We start from the raw sequence: 17,539 nt of genomic DNA on the forward strand, positions 1-17,539 counted from the left end.
TCCACTCTTGTATATTTGTGTGTTTATATCGTTTTGTGGCAGCCTCGGTCTAACTCACACTGGTCTAACCAATGCCACAGAACCCTGGAGGCACAACTCTGGGAAGCTAGGGATCGGGAATCTGGAGTGGAAACTGGTGTCAAGAAGGATGGAATTGTAATGCATCTTGGGGCAGGGAGAGAATGCCAACATCATTGGCGACAAATGATGACAATCACTGCATGTCTTTTGAAACATGACCGCTTGAAGAAGAAAAACACGTGCATTTATATAGCGCTTTGGCATTTATATCGCGCCTTGTCGCATTGTCGATAACGCTTCACACAAGGAATTCCCCCTGGAGTGCAGTGACAGTAATGTAGGCAAAAAAACAGCAGCCATTCTGCACCAGCCCACAAACAGCAATGGGTTTTTGTTGTTGCTTAAAATTGTTGGCAAGGTTTACTGTAATGTATGCCCCTGTGAGTATGCTCACAGGTTGGTAGAGCTGTTGCACTGTGAGTGGCTTAGCCAGTCACGTGATGTTCACAAGACTCAATAAAACCCCAGCCAGTTGGGTCTAGGCCATCCACGATGAGATATGCAGTTGTGAGCCTAGTGGATGAACCGGCAATGTGTAGTGTGATTGTTAAACCTTTGTTAATCAACCAACTAGGTCTCAATGCGTTGCTATGAATTCCTAAGCAAAGAACCCATGAAGCAAATACATTACAGCTACCAAGAGAAGGCCGTGGGATCTTTAATGTCCACTTAGCTAAGACAGATGGGATCGGATTTGAATATTTCATTCCAGACACGCAATGAGCTAAAGTCGTGGTGCGGGACTCAGATCCAGAGCCAGAGGAGAGGTGAGAGTTCTGTTGTCGGAGCTCAATTGATTGAGGCATCTAAAAATGGACCGACAGGTCTCACAGCTTCAAATTGCGCAGCGATAATGCAAGTGAATAATCTTGTAGGAATGTGCAACTTAATGTCTGTCAGAACACGCAGGTTTGGAACTGGTCTTATTGTACTGAATTGGAATCGATCAGAAGCCTCACACTACATATCTACCAGACACCGGAATAAACCAGCATCCGAGTGGGTTGACTAAAATTTTAGTTTGCACATACAGTTGAATTCGCAACCCACGCTTGACAAGGGGCAATGATATTGTGGCGTAGGACATTGTTTTACCAGAGCGGAGGTGAATGTTTCATGCCAATGGTTCCTCCCCCCCCGCCGGCCCCCGCCCCCATGGTAAGTTCCAAACATTCAGCATTAACCGTGCCACTGGGGGAGGTGATGAACAAATGCAAGAATAGCACCTCTGGAAGAGGGAGGGGGAAGGGAACCGAATGGAGGTCAAGTCACTCCAGGTCACTTTGACGTACTGCCTAGTCCAACGGGTTCAAGAGCATTAATGGCAGAGGCTTGGTGGTGAGTTGCAGGGGCACTCGCCCAGCTAAGAAAAAATATTTGCATTTCTATAGCGCCTTTCACGATCACCAGACATCCCAAAGCACTTTACAGCCAATGAAGTACTTTTGGAGTGCAGTCACTGTTGTAATGTAGGAAACGCAGCAGCCAATTTGCGCACAGCAAGCTCCCACAAACAGCAATGTGATAATGAGCAGATAATCTGTTTTAGTGATGTTGACTGAGGGATAAACATTGGCCCCAGGACCCCCCTGTTCTTCATCGAAATAGTGGCGTACGATTTTTTTTATGTCCACCTGAGAGGGCAGAAGAAACAGTGAATGCTGGGGTTTGGCAGTGACAATAGATACCCCCTTGTTGTAACTGAGGTATCCACAAAATATCCTTGTACAGAAAGCTATTAAACATTTATTCAAGTTCATTCTAGTCAGTTTTAATGGAAATTTGGGATTTAAAAAAAAAATTCCATAAATTCCACACATTCTATGCCTTTTGGACCAGCTTGACATGACAGAGCATCAGCTGGGGCACGTCGAGTGGCAAGGCGGTTGAAATCACAGTGAAACTGGGAGCTGATGGCTCTCTGACTGTGTCTCCTGTACTACTTACGTTGGGCAGACTCAAGTCACACTTCAGTGATCAGCAGCAAGAGAGGGTCTCTGCTGAGAGTGCGCGCAGTGCAGACGAGGAGACAACTGTGCTCGCATCCGCCCTGCCATAATCAAGTTGGGAGACAGGAGGTTTGATGTTTGTCTTGTTTTAAATGGCTTTGATGACGGCAATAAAACATAAATGGAACGCAAACCTGTTGACAAGTGTGCTGAAATTAGGCTGTGGTGGGAGTGAAACCCTCGGATCTCCATTTAAACAATGGACCTGATCGCACTGCAGTTTACCAGAGTTAGACCCTGCCCCATAACTAGTCCAGACTAAAGAGAGGGAGAGGAATGTCTCCCTTCTATTGAACAATTTTGTACAAACACAGAAATACAACTTGAGCTTTTGAAGTTAAATTCACTTCAATAGAATTGTAGCACAATTCACAAGGGGAAAAAAAAATCACAATTTAAGAAACAGTTTACAGACTCTGTATACAATCATTTTATGTAAAAACGAAGAAAATGGAAACTATTTGCAAGCGTCATATATCCAATAACCAAGTCAAATGGATAGAAAAGTGGCCAATACAGAGAGAAAATATTCACAAGAAGCATTTAACATTCTAAACGTTGAAATTATTTAACACCTTTGAAAGTTTGTTTTTGTAAAAATACCTAAAACAGATGCTCGGAATGGAATGTTTACCTCCGTTTCGCAAAGCCAGCTTGTGCCTACTGTCAGACAGAAATATTCAAAACCCGACCTCCCTAACTGCTGAAAAAGATGGAAATCTGACTTTTGAGAAATATGTGGTGGGGGGAGTGGCACTGGTGGAGCCACAAAAAAAGGCCAAACTATTTACCTCACGCTGGTGGTGATGGAACAAGGGTTTACACCAATTATTCGGGGCCAGGGGCAGCACGGGCCAGCCCACACTGCGATATGTGTGCGCACTAGGTCCGTGCAGCAGAGCTGGTCTCCAGTCGTCCTGGTTAATCCTTGCCACTGGACCAAGACCTCGCTCTGTCAAGCCCGTGTGGTGGCTGGTGTGCAACGGTCACCACACATTAAAAAAATTCACGCACAAGCATCTTCCACCCTTCAGGATGTAGTTTGGGTACTTCATTGAAACACCTGTGAACTCGACCTTTTTTTGGCGTGGAAGCAAGTCATCCTCGTTTCGAGGGAACGCCTATGATGATGATGACACCAATTATTGGTACGTTCTCTTCTAAGCCTGTTGTAGTGCACATTCTGTGTCGCCGTGAAGTCGTTTTGGATTCGAAACAACGTAAACTATACAGCGCAAGACCGTACAAAGTCGCCCAATTTGTCAGGCAAGTGGCAAAGACCACTTTGGCTTCCCGTCAGTGTAATAGTAGTCGTGGGGAAGTTACTGAAGTCTATCATCAGGGTCAGAGTGATTGAGCACTTGGACAAGTATGAGCTAATCAAAGAGAGTCTGCATAGAGTTGTGAAGGGTAGGTCATGTCTGACTAATCTAGTTGCATCTTTTTGAGGAGTCACTGGCGTGGTGGATAGTGGAGTGTCTATGGCTGTTGCCAATATGGACTTCAAGAAGGCTCCGCACAAGAGATTATGGGAAAAAACAAACGCATGGGAATGGAGGTAACCTTGTGACATGGCTTGCTAATTGGATGGGAGGTAGGAGACAGAAAGTAAGGATGAAGGGAATTGGCGGGATGTGACACGTGGTGTTTCCCAGGGATCTGAACTGGAGCCTCACCTTTTCACCGGCACATGCACAATGGGCCAAATGGTCTCCTTCTGTGCCGTATCATTATTACTGACTTGGATGAAGGAATACAGAGCTGTAAATCCAAGTTTTAAGATGGCACGAAGTTAGGAGGCACAGTACATTGTGTGGATGAGAGCAGGAAGTTACAAAGGGCCATAGACAGACTAAGTGAGTGGGCAGGCTGTGGCAGATGCAGTTCAATGCAGGGGAAGTGTGAGGACATCCACTTTGGATCAGAGAAAAACAAATTGGAATATTTTCACCAGAATGATACCAGGGCTTAAAGTGTTATAAGGACAGGATGCATCAACTGGGCTTGCATTCCCTTGAGTTTAGTCGGTTGAGGGGTGATCTGATCGAGGTATTTAACATCTTTAGAAGATTCGATAGGGTAGATATAAAGAAGCTATTTCCTCTGGTGGGAATGCAGAACAAGGGGACATAACCTTAAAATTAGAACCAGGCCATTTAGGAGTGAAATCAGAAAGCAGTTTTTCACACAAAGGGTAGTAGACCTCTCTCCCCCTAAAGGCTGTGGATGCTGGCGGGGGGGGTCAATTGAAAATTAAAACCAAGATCAACGGATTGTTGTTGGGTAAGGGTATCAAGGGATGTGGAGCAAAGGCGGGTAAATGGAGTTGAGGTACAGGCCATGATCTGCTTGAATGACGGAACAGGCTGGAGGGGCTGAATGGCTTCCTCCTGTTCCTATCTTCCTGTTTTCCAGTGGGAAAGTGAGCCGTAAAAAAACTCCGGTGATCGAAAAGATGCTTGGGAGTTTTTCTAAATTCATTTTGAACCTTTTTGGGGTTAGTAGAGAGCTATCTATCTCATTCGCTCATTGTTACCATTGAAATTGAAATCGGCAATTGGATGCAGGCAGAGCTCAGTTTTCCGTGGCCATACACCGCTGTGGAGCCAACAGTATAACTCAGGTCTGCTGGCCACATGTTATTCTAAGTTAGCAGTGGTCTCAATCAGGGGACTGTACTGGAATAGGGTCCTCAGACTACAATATATTACTTGACGCCAATCTTATACTATGTGGACATGCAGGGTATATTCATCAACGTAATTGTGACAGACAAAATGCACAAAATCTTTTGCGTCATTTTGGCTTTTACTGAAATCTAGAACAGCAACACGGATTCATTTTGTATAGAGTGTTTCTGCTTTCCGATACAATGCTTCTGTACATTTTAAATTGGTGAGCACTTTGGTGAGCGAGCAGAAAAGACAATTAAAATTAGTGGGCACACAGTTTCATTTTAAATCAGCTATTTCCATTTTTTGCATTACTAAAGAAAAAGAAACAGTTTTTCCGAGAAGCAAATCAATAATCTGTGCTGTCTGTCTGAACCAGACATTTTTAACGGAACGAGAATTAATGTTTTAGAGGAGCAAGGATATATTTTAAATTGAATCCTAAAATCAGCTTATGAAACAATCTCAAGTTGGCCTATACTCTCTGGTGTTTAGGAGAATGAGAGGTGATCCCATTGAAACATACAAGATTCTGAAGGGGGGATTGGCACGGTAGATGCAGGGAGGATGTTTCCTCTGGCTGGAGAGCCTAGAACCAGGGGGCACCATCTCAGGATAAGGGGTTGGCCATTTAGGACTGAGATGAGGAGAAATTTCTTCACTCAGAGGGGGGTGAATCTTTGGAATTCTCTACCCCAGAGGGCTGTGGATGATGAGTTGTTGAGTATATTCAAGGCTAAGATCGATAGATTTTGGGATATTAAGGGAATCAAGGGATATGGGGACAGTGCAGGAAAGTGGAGTTGAGGTCAAAGATCAGTCATGATCTCATTGAATGGAGGAGCAGGATCAAGGGCCCGAATGGCCGACTCCTGCTCCTAATTCTAATGGAAGGGGGAGAAAATTCTTCAACCACAAAGCTGTAACCTAATGTTTGAGATACTCGTTTGGTTCCTGAACTCTGAGTGGCCCAAGACTGGAGTTGAGTCAGTGGATCTCAGCCCGGGCAGACTGGGCCTGCTACAGTGGACTCCATCTTCTTGAGCAAGGCAGTAAGAGATAAAACGAGTTGGCATACCTGTTCCCGCTCACGGTGCCGTGACCTCTGCGGGAACGTGCGCTGGCATTGGGCGCGGGCAGGGACAGGCTCAGCTTTGGGGCCGTCGCTGTCGGGACTTGCACTCGAAGCACAGGCTGCTTGGGATGAGGTACTGGAGTATCCGTGGAATTTTAGCCCAGCAAAGGCAAGTCAGTGCCTTTGGAAGAGAAGGGAGAAAGATTTGGAAAAGAAAAAGTGGTTCTGTTGATGAAAGTTGTGATGAGTTGTATCGGGCAGTAAATAGTCACAGATACAGACGGGACTGAAGGCTAAAAAGTTGAACTTCTTCGAGACAGCAAAGGACTGAAATTGGTCCAAAAAGTCGGCAAGGGCCATCTCCATCAAAAGGTAGTCAACTTCTACACAATTTTCACACATATTGACAACTTGTACCATTAACCTAGAAGGAAACAGAACTTCCGTGTGGATTTCTTTTGCACTAGACTGTAAACAGCAGATTGTCTATTTATAATGAGCGATACAAGAGATACTAAAAGCCAACAGGGGGTGGGGGTGGGGACCAAATTCCCCTGCGTGCTATGCATAGCAAAATCGCAAATGTGCTGTGTTTATGATTTTGCGGGACATGGCACATGGAGGAAATCATTCCCCAGAATGTTTGAAAGAACAGGACTACCACAGCGTGTAGCGCTCTATATACACAGAATTCATTATCGTCACATTCGGGCTCTTTGTGAAACTTGAAGAGTGTGACGACGGCTGGTCAAGTGCTTACTGTCCGACAGCAAGGTTCAGATTTGAATAATGTGAAATTGTCGGTATTCGCCCCTCTCCCTCCTTGTCCCCCAAGCGTGCTGCGAACTTTGCATTGAAAAGACTTGCATTTTAGATTGCGCCTCATCACGTTGCTCAGAAATGTCCCAAAGCACTTCATATACCAGGAGTTACTTTGAAATGCAGCGCCTGTCGCTATGTAGCCAAATGCGGCAGCCATTTTGCGCACAGCAAGATTGCAGAAGTAGCCATGAAAGCAAAGACCAGCTCATCTGTTTTTGGTGGCGTTGGTTGGGGAAGGAACGTTGGCCCAGGACAGCGGGAGAATCGCCCTTCCTCGAATTGTGCCATGGGATCTTTTCTGTCCACCTGAACCACCAAAATTGACAGACTAGGCCTCTGTTTAAAGTCTCCTCAGGATGATGGTGCCTCTGATAGTGCAACACTCCCTCAGTTCTGCACTGGGATGTTCGTCAGGAGTGGGGGGAGGGTGGGGGGGGGGCGGGTCTGAACCCACAACCTTACAGCTCAGAGGCAAGCTACCAAGTGAGCCAAGTGAACACATAGCCTACTTTTTAAAACACACATGTTTACATTTTCTGGGGTCTCACCATATATGCAGCCAGAACAATTGTTTATTTTCAATTGCTAGGAGCTTGGACAAAATGGTGTCTCACATCTGTTCAAGGAGTCATTCACACAATCGACTGGAATATATTTTCCCCATGAATAACCGTGCAAGTGCTAATGCAGAAGGTGCAATGGCTCAGCCATTGGGTCGATATATGAAAAGTATGGTAGAGGCCAGGAGACCTCAAATGGCAGTTCATCTGCAGTCAGCACTGTGAACTGCATACGTGGCAGTGCACGCATTTCCTCCTATAATCGAGCATTTTTAAAACCCAAGTTTGGTATCGCCTACTTTCCTGACGTATCCCGTCTCCTGTGCTACTCTTTTCAATCCTGGTAGTGTCCCGCATTGTGGGTCTCGGCTCCTCACCAAGGTTTCTGAATGAGAATCAAAATCTCGAGATACGCTGGCTTTCGGCCTTCAAGATAGGCTCACCTAAAGCATCTCCCGCCACTCGACCAGTGCATTACTTTTGAGACTATTACTTGGTCATTCGGCTGCGAAAAGCTTCTTGCACTGACGGAATGTAATGGGACTGAAGAGGCATCGCCAGGGTAACCAAGAATAGCACTTCGTGCCAACGTTACAGTAGACTGAAACAGGCCAATTTATTAAAAAATGTAAACCCTCCATTTTCTTTCTCCCCTTCTCGGCTCACTTTGCCACGTACACAGACTGGGAGTCTACTCTCAGCCATCTGCCTCTTTGAAATTGAGCAGTAGGAGGTTTGTCCAAGTGTCTGGTAAGGATTCCTGATCTCATTTTCCCTCGTGGTGAAGGGTGCAGCCTTCACTCAGTGGCTGAGTGGGAAACTTGGCAGAGCAAGGGGCATCAAACCCAAGTCCCAGGATTTCATGGCACTACACATCCGTGCTCCAAGCTCTTGTGGCCCATTCTTAAAGAAAATGTTCTCCCTTACTTTAATTATTTGCCCCTCCCTTTGCTTTAATCCCCTGTCACTGTCTTCCTGTCAGACAGTGCTCCTTCCGTCGGGATAGTTTGAGCGCCAGACCTTGCTTTGGTTTGCATTAGCGCTGCTCTCCGTCAGCACAGGCCTCAGATTTGCCTTTCTTGCCCAGCCGCATTTCAAAGTTAAAGGCCCGGCTTCAAATACAACCGCAGGCCAGCCACTGCGGAATGCTGGGATTGCACTCTGGTGATGGAATGCAGTGTTGGTTACGCAAGGTTAAGGGGCCGTGTGTACAACACCACACAAATGGTTAGAGGCCAAAAGTGATCCTGTAAGGTGAACAAATTGGACATGAGCTACTCCAATGACTCCTTTCCATTTCCCCCCAAATAAGAATGACCCACCACTATTCCTGGTTTGAGCTTCAGAGGAGGGTACGAAAGAATGTTCCGCAGCTCTTCGCATTTCTCGAAATACTGTAATATCCAATATTACACACAAATGTCCTTTACAAATTTAAATACAAGTGCACATCGGAAACTGCGAAGGAACATTATAGGGCCACCATTTAAACAGTTCGAAAATAAAACGGACGACATCTTCATTATGTCAAATATAAAACATTTGGAGCGAAAATCGACCTCGATAACTTACTGCAGGTTCGTGACTCCAGCATGTCGGGGCTTTGCTTTGTGTAAACAACTTTCAATTCTTTTTAAAGAATGATGGAACGACGGGAGTAGCAGAACCCTTCGTCAAACCCTCGCTCCTCCGGCTAAACTGCTGTCCTACAAGTCGTGATGCCTTTCGACTTGACCTGGTGAGGACAGCCCAGGAAATAGGCCTTAAAACATCGAGCAGCTCTTGCACGGAAGAACAGCAGTTTCAATCTCTCGGTCAGAAGACTTTGGGACAATTGATAGCGTCGCTTGTCGGAAAATTAGCATCTGGCTTCCATGAGGCGCACCCCCCCACCCCAACCCTGCTCGTCGCCAAATTCGGCAATAAAATGGGAGTGGCGGGGGAGGGAAGTCTGGAGGCTGCGGTATCTGCTCTTTGAGAATGTAAAGGTGTGGAAACGCACTGCTTTGAGGCTTCTCCTTAATGTGGAAGCCTGGATTCAGTCCTTCCAAGACTGGCACTGAGACTTTTCCTGCTGAGACTGGGCGTCATACTGCAGCCGTCACCCGGGCAACCGTGCTGCAACAGGACATCCATGCACTCCTGGCTTCCCGCTCGCCGGGCGTGGTACAGGGCCGTGTTCCCGTTCACGTCTCTGGCCTTCACGTCAACGCCATACTGTAGAGCACATCAAACCAAGGCGAGAGCATTACTTTTATTTCAAAAAAGGTTTCCCTTTGTTTCCCCAAAATCCCAGCTCCGGCAACAATCCCGCACTTCCCCCACGAGGATTGCCCGGCAAGCCTCAGCCAACAGTAACGATGGAACCAGTCACACTCAGAAGAATGAGAGGTGATCTTATCGAAACGTATAAGATTATGAGGGGGCTCGACAAGGTGGATGCAGAGAGGATGTTTCCACTGATGGGGGAGACTAGAACTAGGGGGCTTGATCTTAGAACAAGGGGCCACCCATTTAAAACTGAGATGAGGGGGGATTTCTTCTCTGAGGATTGTGGATCTGTGGAATTCGCTGCCTCAAAGAGCTGTGGAAGCCGGGTCATTGAATAAATTTAAGACAGAGATAGACAGTTTCTTAACCGATAAGGGGATAAGGGGCTATGGGGAGTGAGCAGGGAAGTGGAGCTAAGTCCATGATCAGATCAGCCATGATCGTATTGAATGGCGGAGCAGGCTCGAGGGGCCATATGGCCGACTCCTGCTCCTATTTGTCTTACGCGCTTTTACACTTGCACCGGACTTCAGCCAGTTTTGGGGGACTGCAGCCTTACCTCCTGGATGGGGGGGGGCCGGGCTCCGCTAACGTGCGATGCCCCCGCTTTCAGACGCAGCCTCACCGACAACACATGTCTCACGGACTGACACCTAGAAGGACAAGGGCAGCAGGCGCATGGGAACACCACCACCTCCAAGTTCCCCTCTGTAATGTATGCACCAGTGAGTATGCTCACAGGTTTGTAGAGCTGTAACATTGTGAGTGGCTTAGCCAGTCATGTGATGTTCTCCATAAAACCCCAGCCAGTTGGGTCTAGATCATCCACGATGAGGCAGGTGGTTGTGAGCCGAGCGGATGAACTGGTAATGTGTCGTGTGATTCTTAAATCTTTGTTAATAAACCAACTAAATATATTCAAAAATGAGTTAGATGTAGTCCTTACTACTAGGGGGATCAAGAGGTATGGCGAGAAAGCAGGAATGGGGTACTGAAGTTGCATGTTCAGCCATGAACTCATTGAATGGCAGTGCAGGCTCGAAGGGCCTACTCCTGCACCTATTTTCTATGTTTCTACTAGTTCTTAATAGCAATGTGTTGCTATGAATTCTTAAGCAAAGAACCCATAAAGCAAATACATTACAAGTCACACACCATCCTGACTTGGAAGTATATTGGCCGTTCCTTCATCGTCGCTGGGTCACAATCCTGGAGCTCCCTCCCTAACAGCACTGTGGGAGTACCTTCACCACACGGACTGCAGTGGTTCAAGAAGGCGGCTCATCACTCAAGGGCAGTTAGGGATGAGCAATAAATGCCGGCCTTGCCAGCGATGCCCATGAACTAATGAAAGAAAAATGTGCCGGTCCTGGTTCCCCACCATTTGCATTACCCAAACCAGCTGCTCTATACTGACAGCAGCATCATAGACCCACATTTTCCAGGGGTTACAATGGCCCCAGGGTAAGGGAGCTGGGCTTGTCCACTCTATGCAATATAAGAACATAAGAGATAGGAGCAGGAGTAGGCCATTCGGCCCCTCGGGCCTACTCCGCCATTCAATAAGCTATGGCTGATCTTCGACCTCAACTCCACTTTGCTGCACAATCCCTATATCCCTTAATACCTTATACTTGATGGAGGAAGACTGGACTGCCTTCCATTGGCTGCAGTTAGGGTAAAAGCACCTGACGAGGTACTCGACAAGGACAAGAGTAGTATCTGTCGAGGGCCCTCTCTGGAAAGGAATCTTGTTTCACTGGGCACCTCCCGTTTCCGGCTCAGCTGAGATTAGGAACATGGGGGTAAATTGTCACCCTCTGCCCTCGGTGCAGCACTGCATGCTGGGTGTCTTTACTTGGACACACACACCCCCCCACTTACCTCCCCAAGATATTCTGCCCATTAAGATTAAATGACCTCTTGCTCACCGCATACAGAGTGGCAGATTCTAACCAACACTGTACGAGAAACTGTTTCCACTGGTAGGAGGGTCGGTAACCAGAGGACATAGATTGAAGGTAATTGGCAAAAAATCTGTGGAGGAAACGAAGAGAATTTCTTTTTACGCAGCAAGTTGTTATGGTCTGGACTGCACTGCCTGAAAGGGCGGTGGGAGCAGATTCGATCGTCACTGTTATGTCTTGAATAAAGCAATGTGACTGAGTACTGTAGACGTGAGTAAGTGTGACCTTAGTCTCTTTATTCTAACTCCAGAGTGCTGGTACAGCATGGGAGACCTGCTTATATACAGTGCTCCCAAGGGATGCTGGGATCCCTTGGGACTCCAACAGATACGCCCTCTGGTGGCGATAGAATGCTGGTTACATAGGGTTGCATACATAACAGTCACATTCAAAGGGAATTCGATAAATATTTGAACGGGAAAAATTTACAGAGCTCTGGGGAAAGAGTGGGGAGAGTGGGTCTGATTGGATCACTCTTTCACAGAGCTGGCACAGGCTCGATGGGCCGAATGGCCTCTTTCTGTGCTGTAAGATTCTATGTGGGGGCATGTCCTCAACACTGGGGGAAGGGGTGGGAATGGTGAAAGTGGAGGGGGGGTTAAAAAATAAACGGTAATAAGATTTAAAAATAATTCCTCTACTGGCACACGGTCCCTCTCAGGAGTCGCCCAGATTTTAATTACTCAGAACAGTGATCCGAGAGTGTTATTGTCGCTGCATCAGCGAAGAGTTCAATTTCCAATGTTGTCCACTGAAAAGGTCTTGCTGAGAGTCCAATACAGTGCAGGCAGTTTAAAGTGCTTTGAAATTCCAGGTGAAGCAAAAGCAATTTGCAGTTGTGCCGGTCATGCCAGCAGAGTGCACTGAGCAAATCACTCAGCAATGCTGCAGTGCTGGCTGTGTGGAGCAGAGGAGATTGACAATTACATCCTGCAATCGCTCAGCTCAGGAACATGTGGTGCGACACAGATGTCAGAAAGAGTATTAAAATTTGAAGATATCTCATTCAATGGAACTACAATTCTTCTAGTCAAGAGAGTCAAGGGTTACGGGCAGGGAAGTGGAGTTGAGGCCAAGATCAGATCAGCCATGATCTCATTGAATGATGGAGCAGGCTCGAGGGGCCAAATGGCCTATTTCTTATGTTGTTCTGCCATCGATCTGATCACCATCAGGTTAACCTGTTGTAAGGTGGGGCACATGCAAAGAAAGAAAGACTTGCATTTCTATAGCCCCTTTCACGACCACTGTACGCCTCAAAGCGCTTTACAGCCAATGAAGGACTTTTGAAGTGTAGTCACTGTTGTAATGTGGGAAACGTGGCAGCCAACTTGCGCACAGCAAGCTCCCACAAACAGCAATGTAATAATAACCAGATAACTTGTTTTTGTTATGTTGATTGAGGGGTAAATATTGGCCAGGAGACCGGGCATAACTCCTCTGCTCTTCTTCGAAATAGTGCCATGGAATCTTTTACGTCCACCTGAGAGAGCAGACGGGGCCTCAGTTTAACGTCCCATCCGAAAGACGGCACCTCCGACAGTGCAGCGCTCCCTTAGCACTGCACTGGGGTGAGAGCCTGGATTTATGTGTTCGAGTCTCTGGAGTGGGACTTGAACCCACAACCTTCTGACTCAGAGGCGAGAGTGCTGCCCACTGGGCCACAGCTGACACTATTGTGAAGAAAGGTACCACACTCTGCTCCAAATGTCATTGGCTACATCTCTTCTAATTCTACTTATTATCTCCCAGTTACTTTGTGGCTAATTCCCCACTGCAGTACCGAGGGAGCGCTGTGTTGTCAGAGGTGCCGTTCTTCAGCGGAGATGTTTAACTGTGGCCTCGTCACCCAGGGTGTGGGGAGGGGAGGGGGGGGGTGCAACACTGTTCGAGTTACCAGGACATCCTGGGGAGAACAGAACGCCGAGAAAAAGATCTGCGTCAAGCCGAATCAAACCTACCCAGACAAGGAGCTGCGTTATCACGACATCCTTCAGCTCACAGGCCAAATGCAGAGCTGTCCGCTTGTCTTTATCCTCAGTGCATTCGTTGATGTGCTCCTTCTTGGCGTGAGCAAGCAGCAGTAAGATGCTGTGCAGGTCCTTCTCCATGACCGCTCGGAACAGCTGCTTGCCAATGGGAGCGTCGCGGTATTTCAGGGGCGCCACAAACAGCTTCTGCTCGTATTTCGCTCTGATCCAGTTCTCCCTTTCTTCCCTGTAACAGGTAGGTGGGGGAGGGGAGGGGGAAAGGGCAGGTCACAGCAGTGTCTTGATATTTAAGACAAGTTAGAAACAGCAACAACTCAACAGTTCATCGACAATGTATTTTGCTTGAGCCTGGAAGAGCCACTCAGAATGTGACGTGCTATGTCATCCACATGGGTAAAATTCTCCTCGATTTAAGGGAGGTGGGTGAAGAATTTACTGTGGACAAGCCGGAGTTGCCCCACCGAAATTCCACCGCCCCTCCTCCCTGCCAGTTGCTAAATTATTTTCTTGGGGAAGTCCAGAACCAGAAGTCACAGTCTAAGGATAAGGGGTAAGCCATTTAGGACCGAAATGAGGAGAAACTTCTTCACTCAGAGAATTGTGAAGCTGTGGAATTCTCTACCACAGAGAGTTGTTGAGGCCAGTTCGTTAGATATATTCAAAAGGGAGTTAGATGTGGCCCTAACAGCTAAAGGGATCAGGGGGTATGGAGAGAAAGCAGGAATGGGGTACTGAAGTGCATGATCAGCCATGATCTTATTGAATGGCAGTGCAGGCTCGAAGGGCCAAATGGCCTACTCCTGCACCTACTTTCTATGTTTCTATGTTTCTTAAAAGTCATTTCACGATTTCGTAATAGTTAGACATAATGATGGCTCTCTGCGCTTGTATGAAGTGTGAATGCTTTTCTCATTTCCGGATCCATTTTTGGAGTCTAGAGGAATCAAGGGATATGGGGATCGGGCGGGAAAGTGGAGTTGAGGTCGATGATCAGCCATGATCTTATTGAATGGCGGAGCAGGCTCGAGCGGCCGAATGGCCTACTCCTGCTCCTATTTCTTATGTTCTTATGATCACTCCCGCAGGCACTGACCAGTGCTGGAGGACAGTTCGACAGGTGCTGGCAGCCATTGTGGGACCTCACTTAGTGTTGGCAGACTATTCCATCGTGTAGAGAAGGCATTGCCGCCAAAGCTAATTCTGTCCTCTGCAAAGTCGACCAAGTCCTCTAACGTGGGGACATGAAAGACAATCGTAGGATCCCCACCACCTCCCTGGCGGCGGTCAGTTCATTCAGCACAGGCACAAAGGGCTGAATGGCCTCCTGTGCTGTACCATTCAATGATCAGGGATCAAATAGGACAGCTTTGTGATCTGTATGGCTCAGTACACCACCCCACACAGAGCATTATCAACTGAGCATTCAGAGAAATGGACTACAAATGTTATGGTGGGGACCACCAGGGGTCACAGTCTCAGGATAAGGGGTTGGTCATTTAGGACTGAGATGAGGAGGAATTTCTTCACTCAGAGGGTGGTGAATCTTTGGAATTCTCTACCCCAGAGGGCTGTGGATGCTGAATCGTTGAGTATATTCAAGACAGAGATCGGTAGATTTTAGATTTTTGGATTCTAGGGTAATCAAGGAATATCGGGAGAGTGCGGGAAGGTGGAGTTGAGGTAGAAGATCGGCCATGATCTTATTGAATGGCGGAGCAGGCTCGAGGGGCCGAATGGAGTACTCCTGCTCCTAATTCTTATGTTCTTAGATACAATGAATGAGGTGGTAGATATCTGTGCCCATACGTGCATGCACAAAGCTAATTTCCTGATGGAATGAGAAGCATTCCATCAAATGTGTAATACTTCAGAAGCGGGACTCCTCTCCCTCAGAGCCAAACCGCTTGCCGGTGACCGTAGCAATGGAGAACGCTGAGCAGTCACTTGCCGTGTCGATTCTGGGGAGGGTTTGTTGCGCCCCCGAGTATTCCTCTCCCACACGCTGTTTGCCATCTCATTTCCGATGGACGTCAGTACGAGCGTTAGCTCCAAAGGCCAGTCATCAAGGTCCAGAGATCGTACTCGCGAAAGATGGGTCCCAAGGTTACGGTGAATCCCTGAGCATTCAATACAGATGAGTGCTCCTAAGTTCAGACTTGCCCAAGTGGGATCTGTAAGGGTGGAAAGAACATTTCACAGCTCAATTTATCTTTTTAAAAAAAATGGATAAAACATGAAAATATAGCGGTCACATATGAAAATTGAAAATTCATAAATGAGCAGGCAGATAATGATGGTGCAGTGCAATGTGTGACACCACATTGGTGGCATGTGGTTCGAGCCTACATTCCTTCCACTGCCAGTGTCAGCCATGGCTCAGTGGGTAGCACACTCATCTCGGAGTCCGAAGGTTGTGGGTTCAAGTCCCTTTCCAGGGACTTGAGCACAACAATCTAGGCTGACACTCCAGTGTAGTACTGAGGGAGTGCTGCACTGTCAGAGCGGCAGTACTGAGGGAGCGCCGCACTGTCGGAGGGGCAGTACTGCACTGTCGGAGGGGCGGTACTGAGGGAGTGCTGCACTGTCGGAGGGGCAGTACTGAGGGAGCGCTGCACTGTCGAAGGGGCAGTACTGAGGGAGCACCGCACTGTCGGAGGGGCAGTACTGAGGGAGCGCCGCACTGTCGGAGGGGCAGTACTGAGGGAGTGCTGCACTGTCGGAGGGGCAGTACTGAGGGAGCGCCGCACTGTAGGAGGAGCGGTACTGAGGGAGTGCTGCACTGTCAGAGGGGCGGTACTGAGGGAGTGGTGCACTTTCGAAGGGGCAGTACTGAGGGAGGGCCGCACTGTCGGAGGGGCAGTACTGCACTGTCGGAGGGGCGGTACTGAGGGAGTGCTGCACTGTCGGAGGGGCAGTACTGAGGGAGCGCTGCACTGTCGAAGGGGCAGTACTGAGGGAGCACCGCACTGTCGGAGGGGCAGTACTGAGGGAGTGCCGCACTGTCGGAGGGGCAGTACTGAGGGAGTGCCGCACTGTCGGAGGGGCAGTACTGAGGGAGGGCCGCACTGTCAGAGGGGCAGTACTGAGGGATTGGCGCACTGTCGGAGGGGCAGTACTGAGGGATTGGCGCACTGTCGGAGGGGCAGTACTGAGGGAGTGGCGCACTGTCGAAGGGGCAGTACTGAGGGAGCGCCGCACTGTCGGAGGGGCAGTACTGAGGGATTGGCGCACTGTCGAAGGGGCAGTACTGAGGGAGGGCCGCACTGTCAGAGGGGCAGTACTGAGGGATTGGCGCACTGTCGGAGGGGCAGTACTGAGGGATTGGCGCACTGTTGGAGGGGCAGTACTGAGGGATTGGCGCACTGTCAGAGGGGCAGTACTGAGGGAGTGGTGCACTGTCGGAGGGGCAGTACTGAGGGAGGGCCGCACTGTCAGAAGTGCCATCTTTCGGAGGAGACGTTAAACCGAGGCGCCGCCTGCCCTCTCAGGTGAACGTAAAAGACACTATTTTGAAGAAGAGCAGGGGAGTTCTCCCCAGTGTCCTGGCCAATATTTATCCCTCAATCAACATAACAAAAACAAATCATCTGGTCATTTATCGCATTGCTGTTTGTGGGAGCTTGCTGTGCGCAAATTGGCTGCTGCGTTTCGTACATTACACCAGTGACTGCATTCCAAAAGTACTTCATTGGCTGTGAAGCGCTTGGAGATGTCCAGTGGACGTGAAAGGGGCCATAGAAATGCAAGTCTTTCTTTCGTTCTACCAAGTTGCCCACCTCTGCCATGCTGCTGCAGGGAGGCATGGGTTGGAGGCCTCGAGGTGGAGCTCCCAGGCCCCGTCTTGTACACTACCTATGGCCAGTATAAGAACAGGGTTGGACTGGGAGCAGGTTGCTCACCCCAATTAGTGCATGGACTGGGGAGAGTCAGAGTGCAGAGAGACATCAGCAGCAATAAAAACTCCCTTCCCACTGGTTGCACTTCACCACACATTTTCCCCACCAGTTTTCTCGAGATGTGAAAAGTGGTGGTGCAGGAGGGTGTGAGTGATTGAGGCAGGAGGCCCATTTTTCTCTTTACACATTGACTGA

General features: G+C 48.2%; 1 protein-coding gene across 1 annotated transcript in view; it reads right to left on the minus strand.

The window, feature by feature from the left end:
- Positions 1-9,238: 9,238 nt before the first annotated feature.
- The window catches only part of LOC139240892 (arf-GAP with GTPase, ANK repeat and PH domain-containing protein 1-like), a 232,672-nt gene continuing 224,371 nt past the window's right edge, over positions 9,239-17,539 (minus strand). The window contains exons 16-18 of the mRNA XM_070869397.1: positions 15,397-15,619; positions 13,419-13,674; positions 9,239-9,436 (exon numbers count right to left, since the gene is read on the minus strand). Coding sequence (XP_070725498.1) covers positions 9,239-9,436; positions 13,419-13,674; positions 15,397-15,619 — 677 coding nt within the window. The remainder of the gene's footprint in view (positions 9,437-13,418; positions 13,675-15,396; positions 15,620-17,539) is intronic.

The sequence above is a fragment of the Pristiophorus japonicus genome, chromosome X (assembly GCF_044704955.1).
Source record: "Pristiophorus japonicus isolate sPriJap1 chromosome X, sPriJap1.hap1, whole genome shotgun sequence".
Classification (NCBI taxonomy): Eukaryota; Metazoa; Chordata; class Chondrichthyes; family Pristiophoridae; genus Pristiophorus; species Pristiophorus japonicus.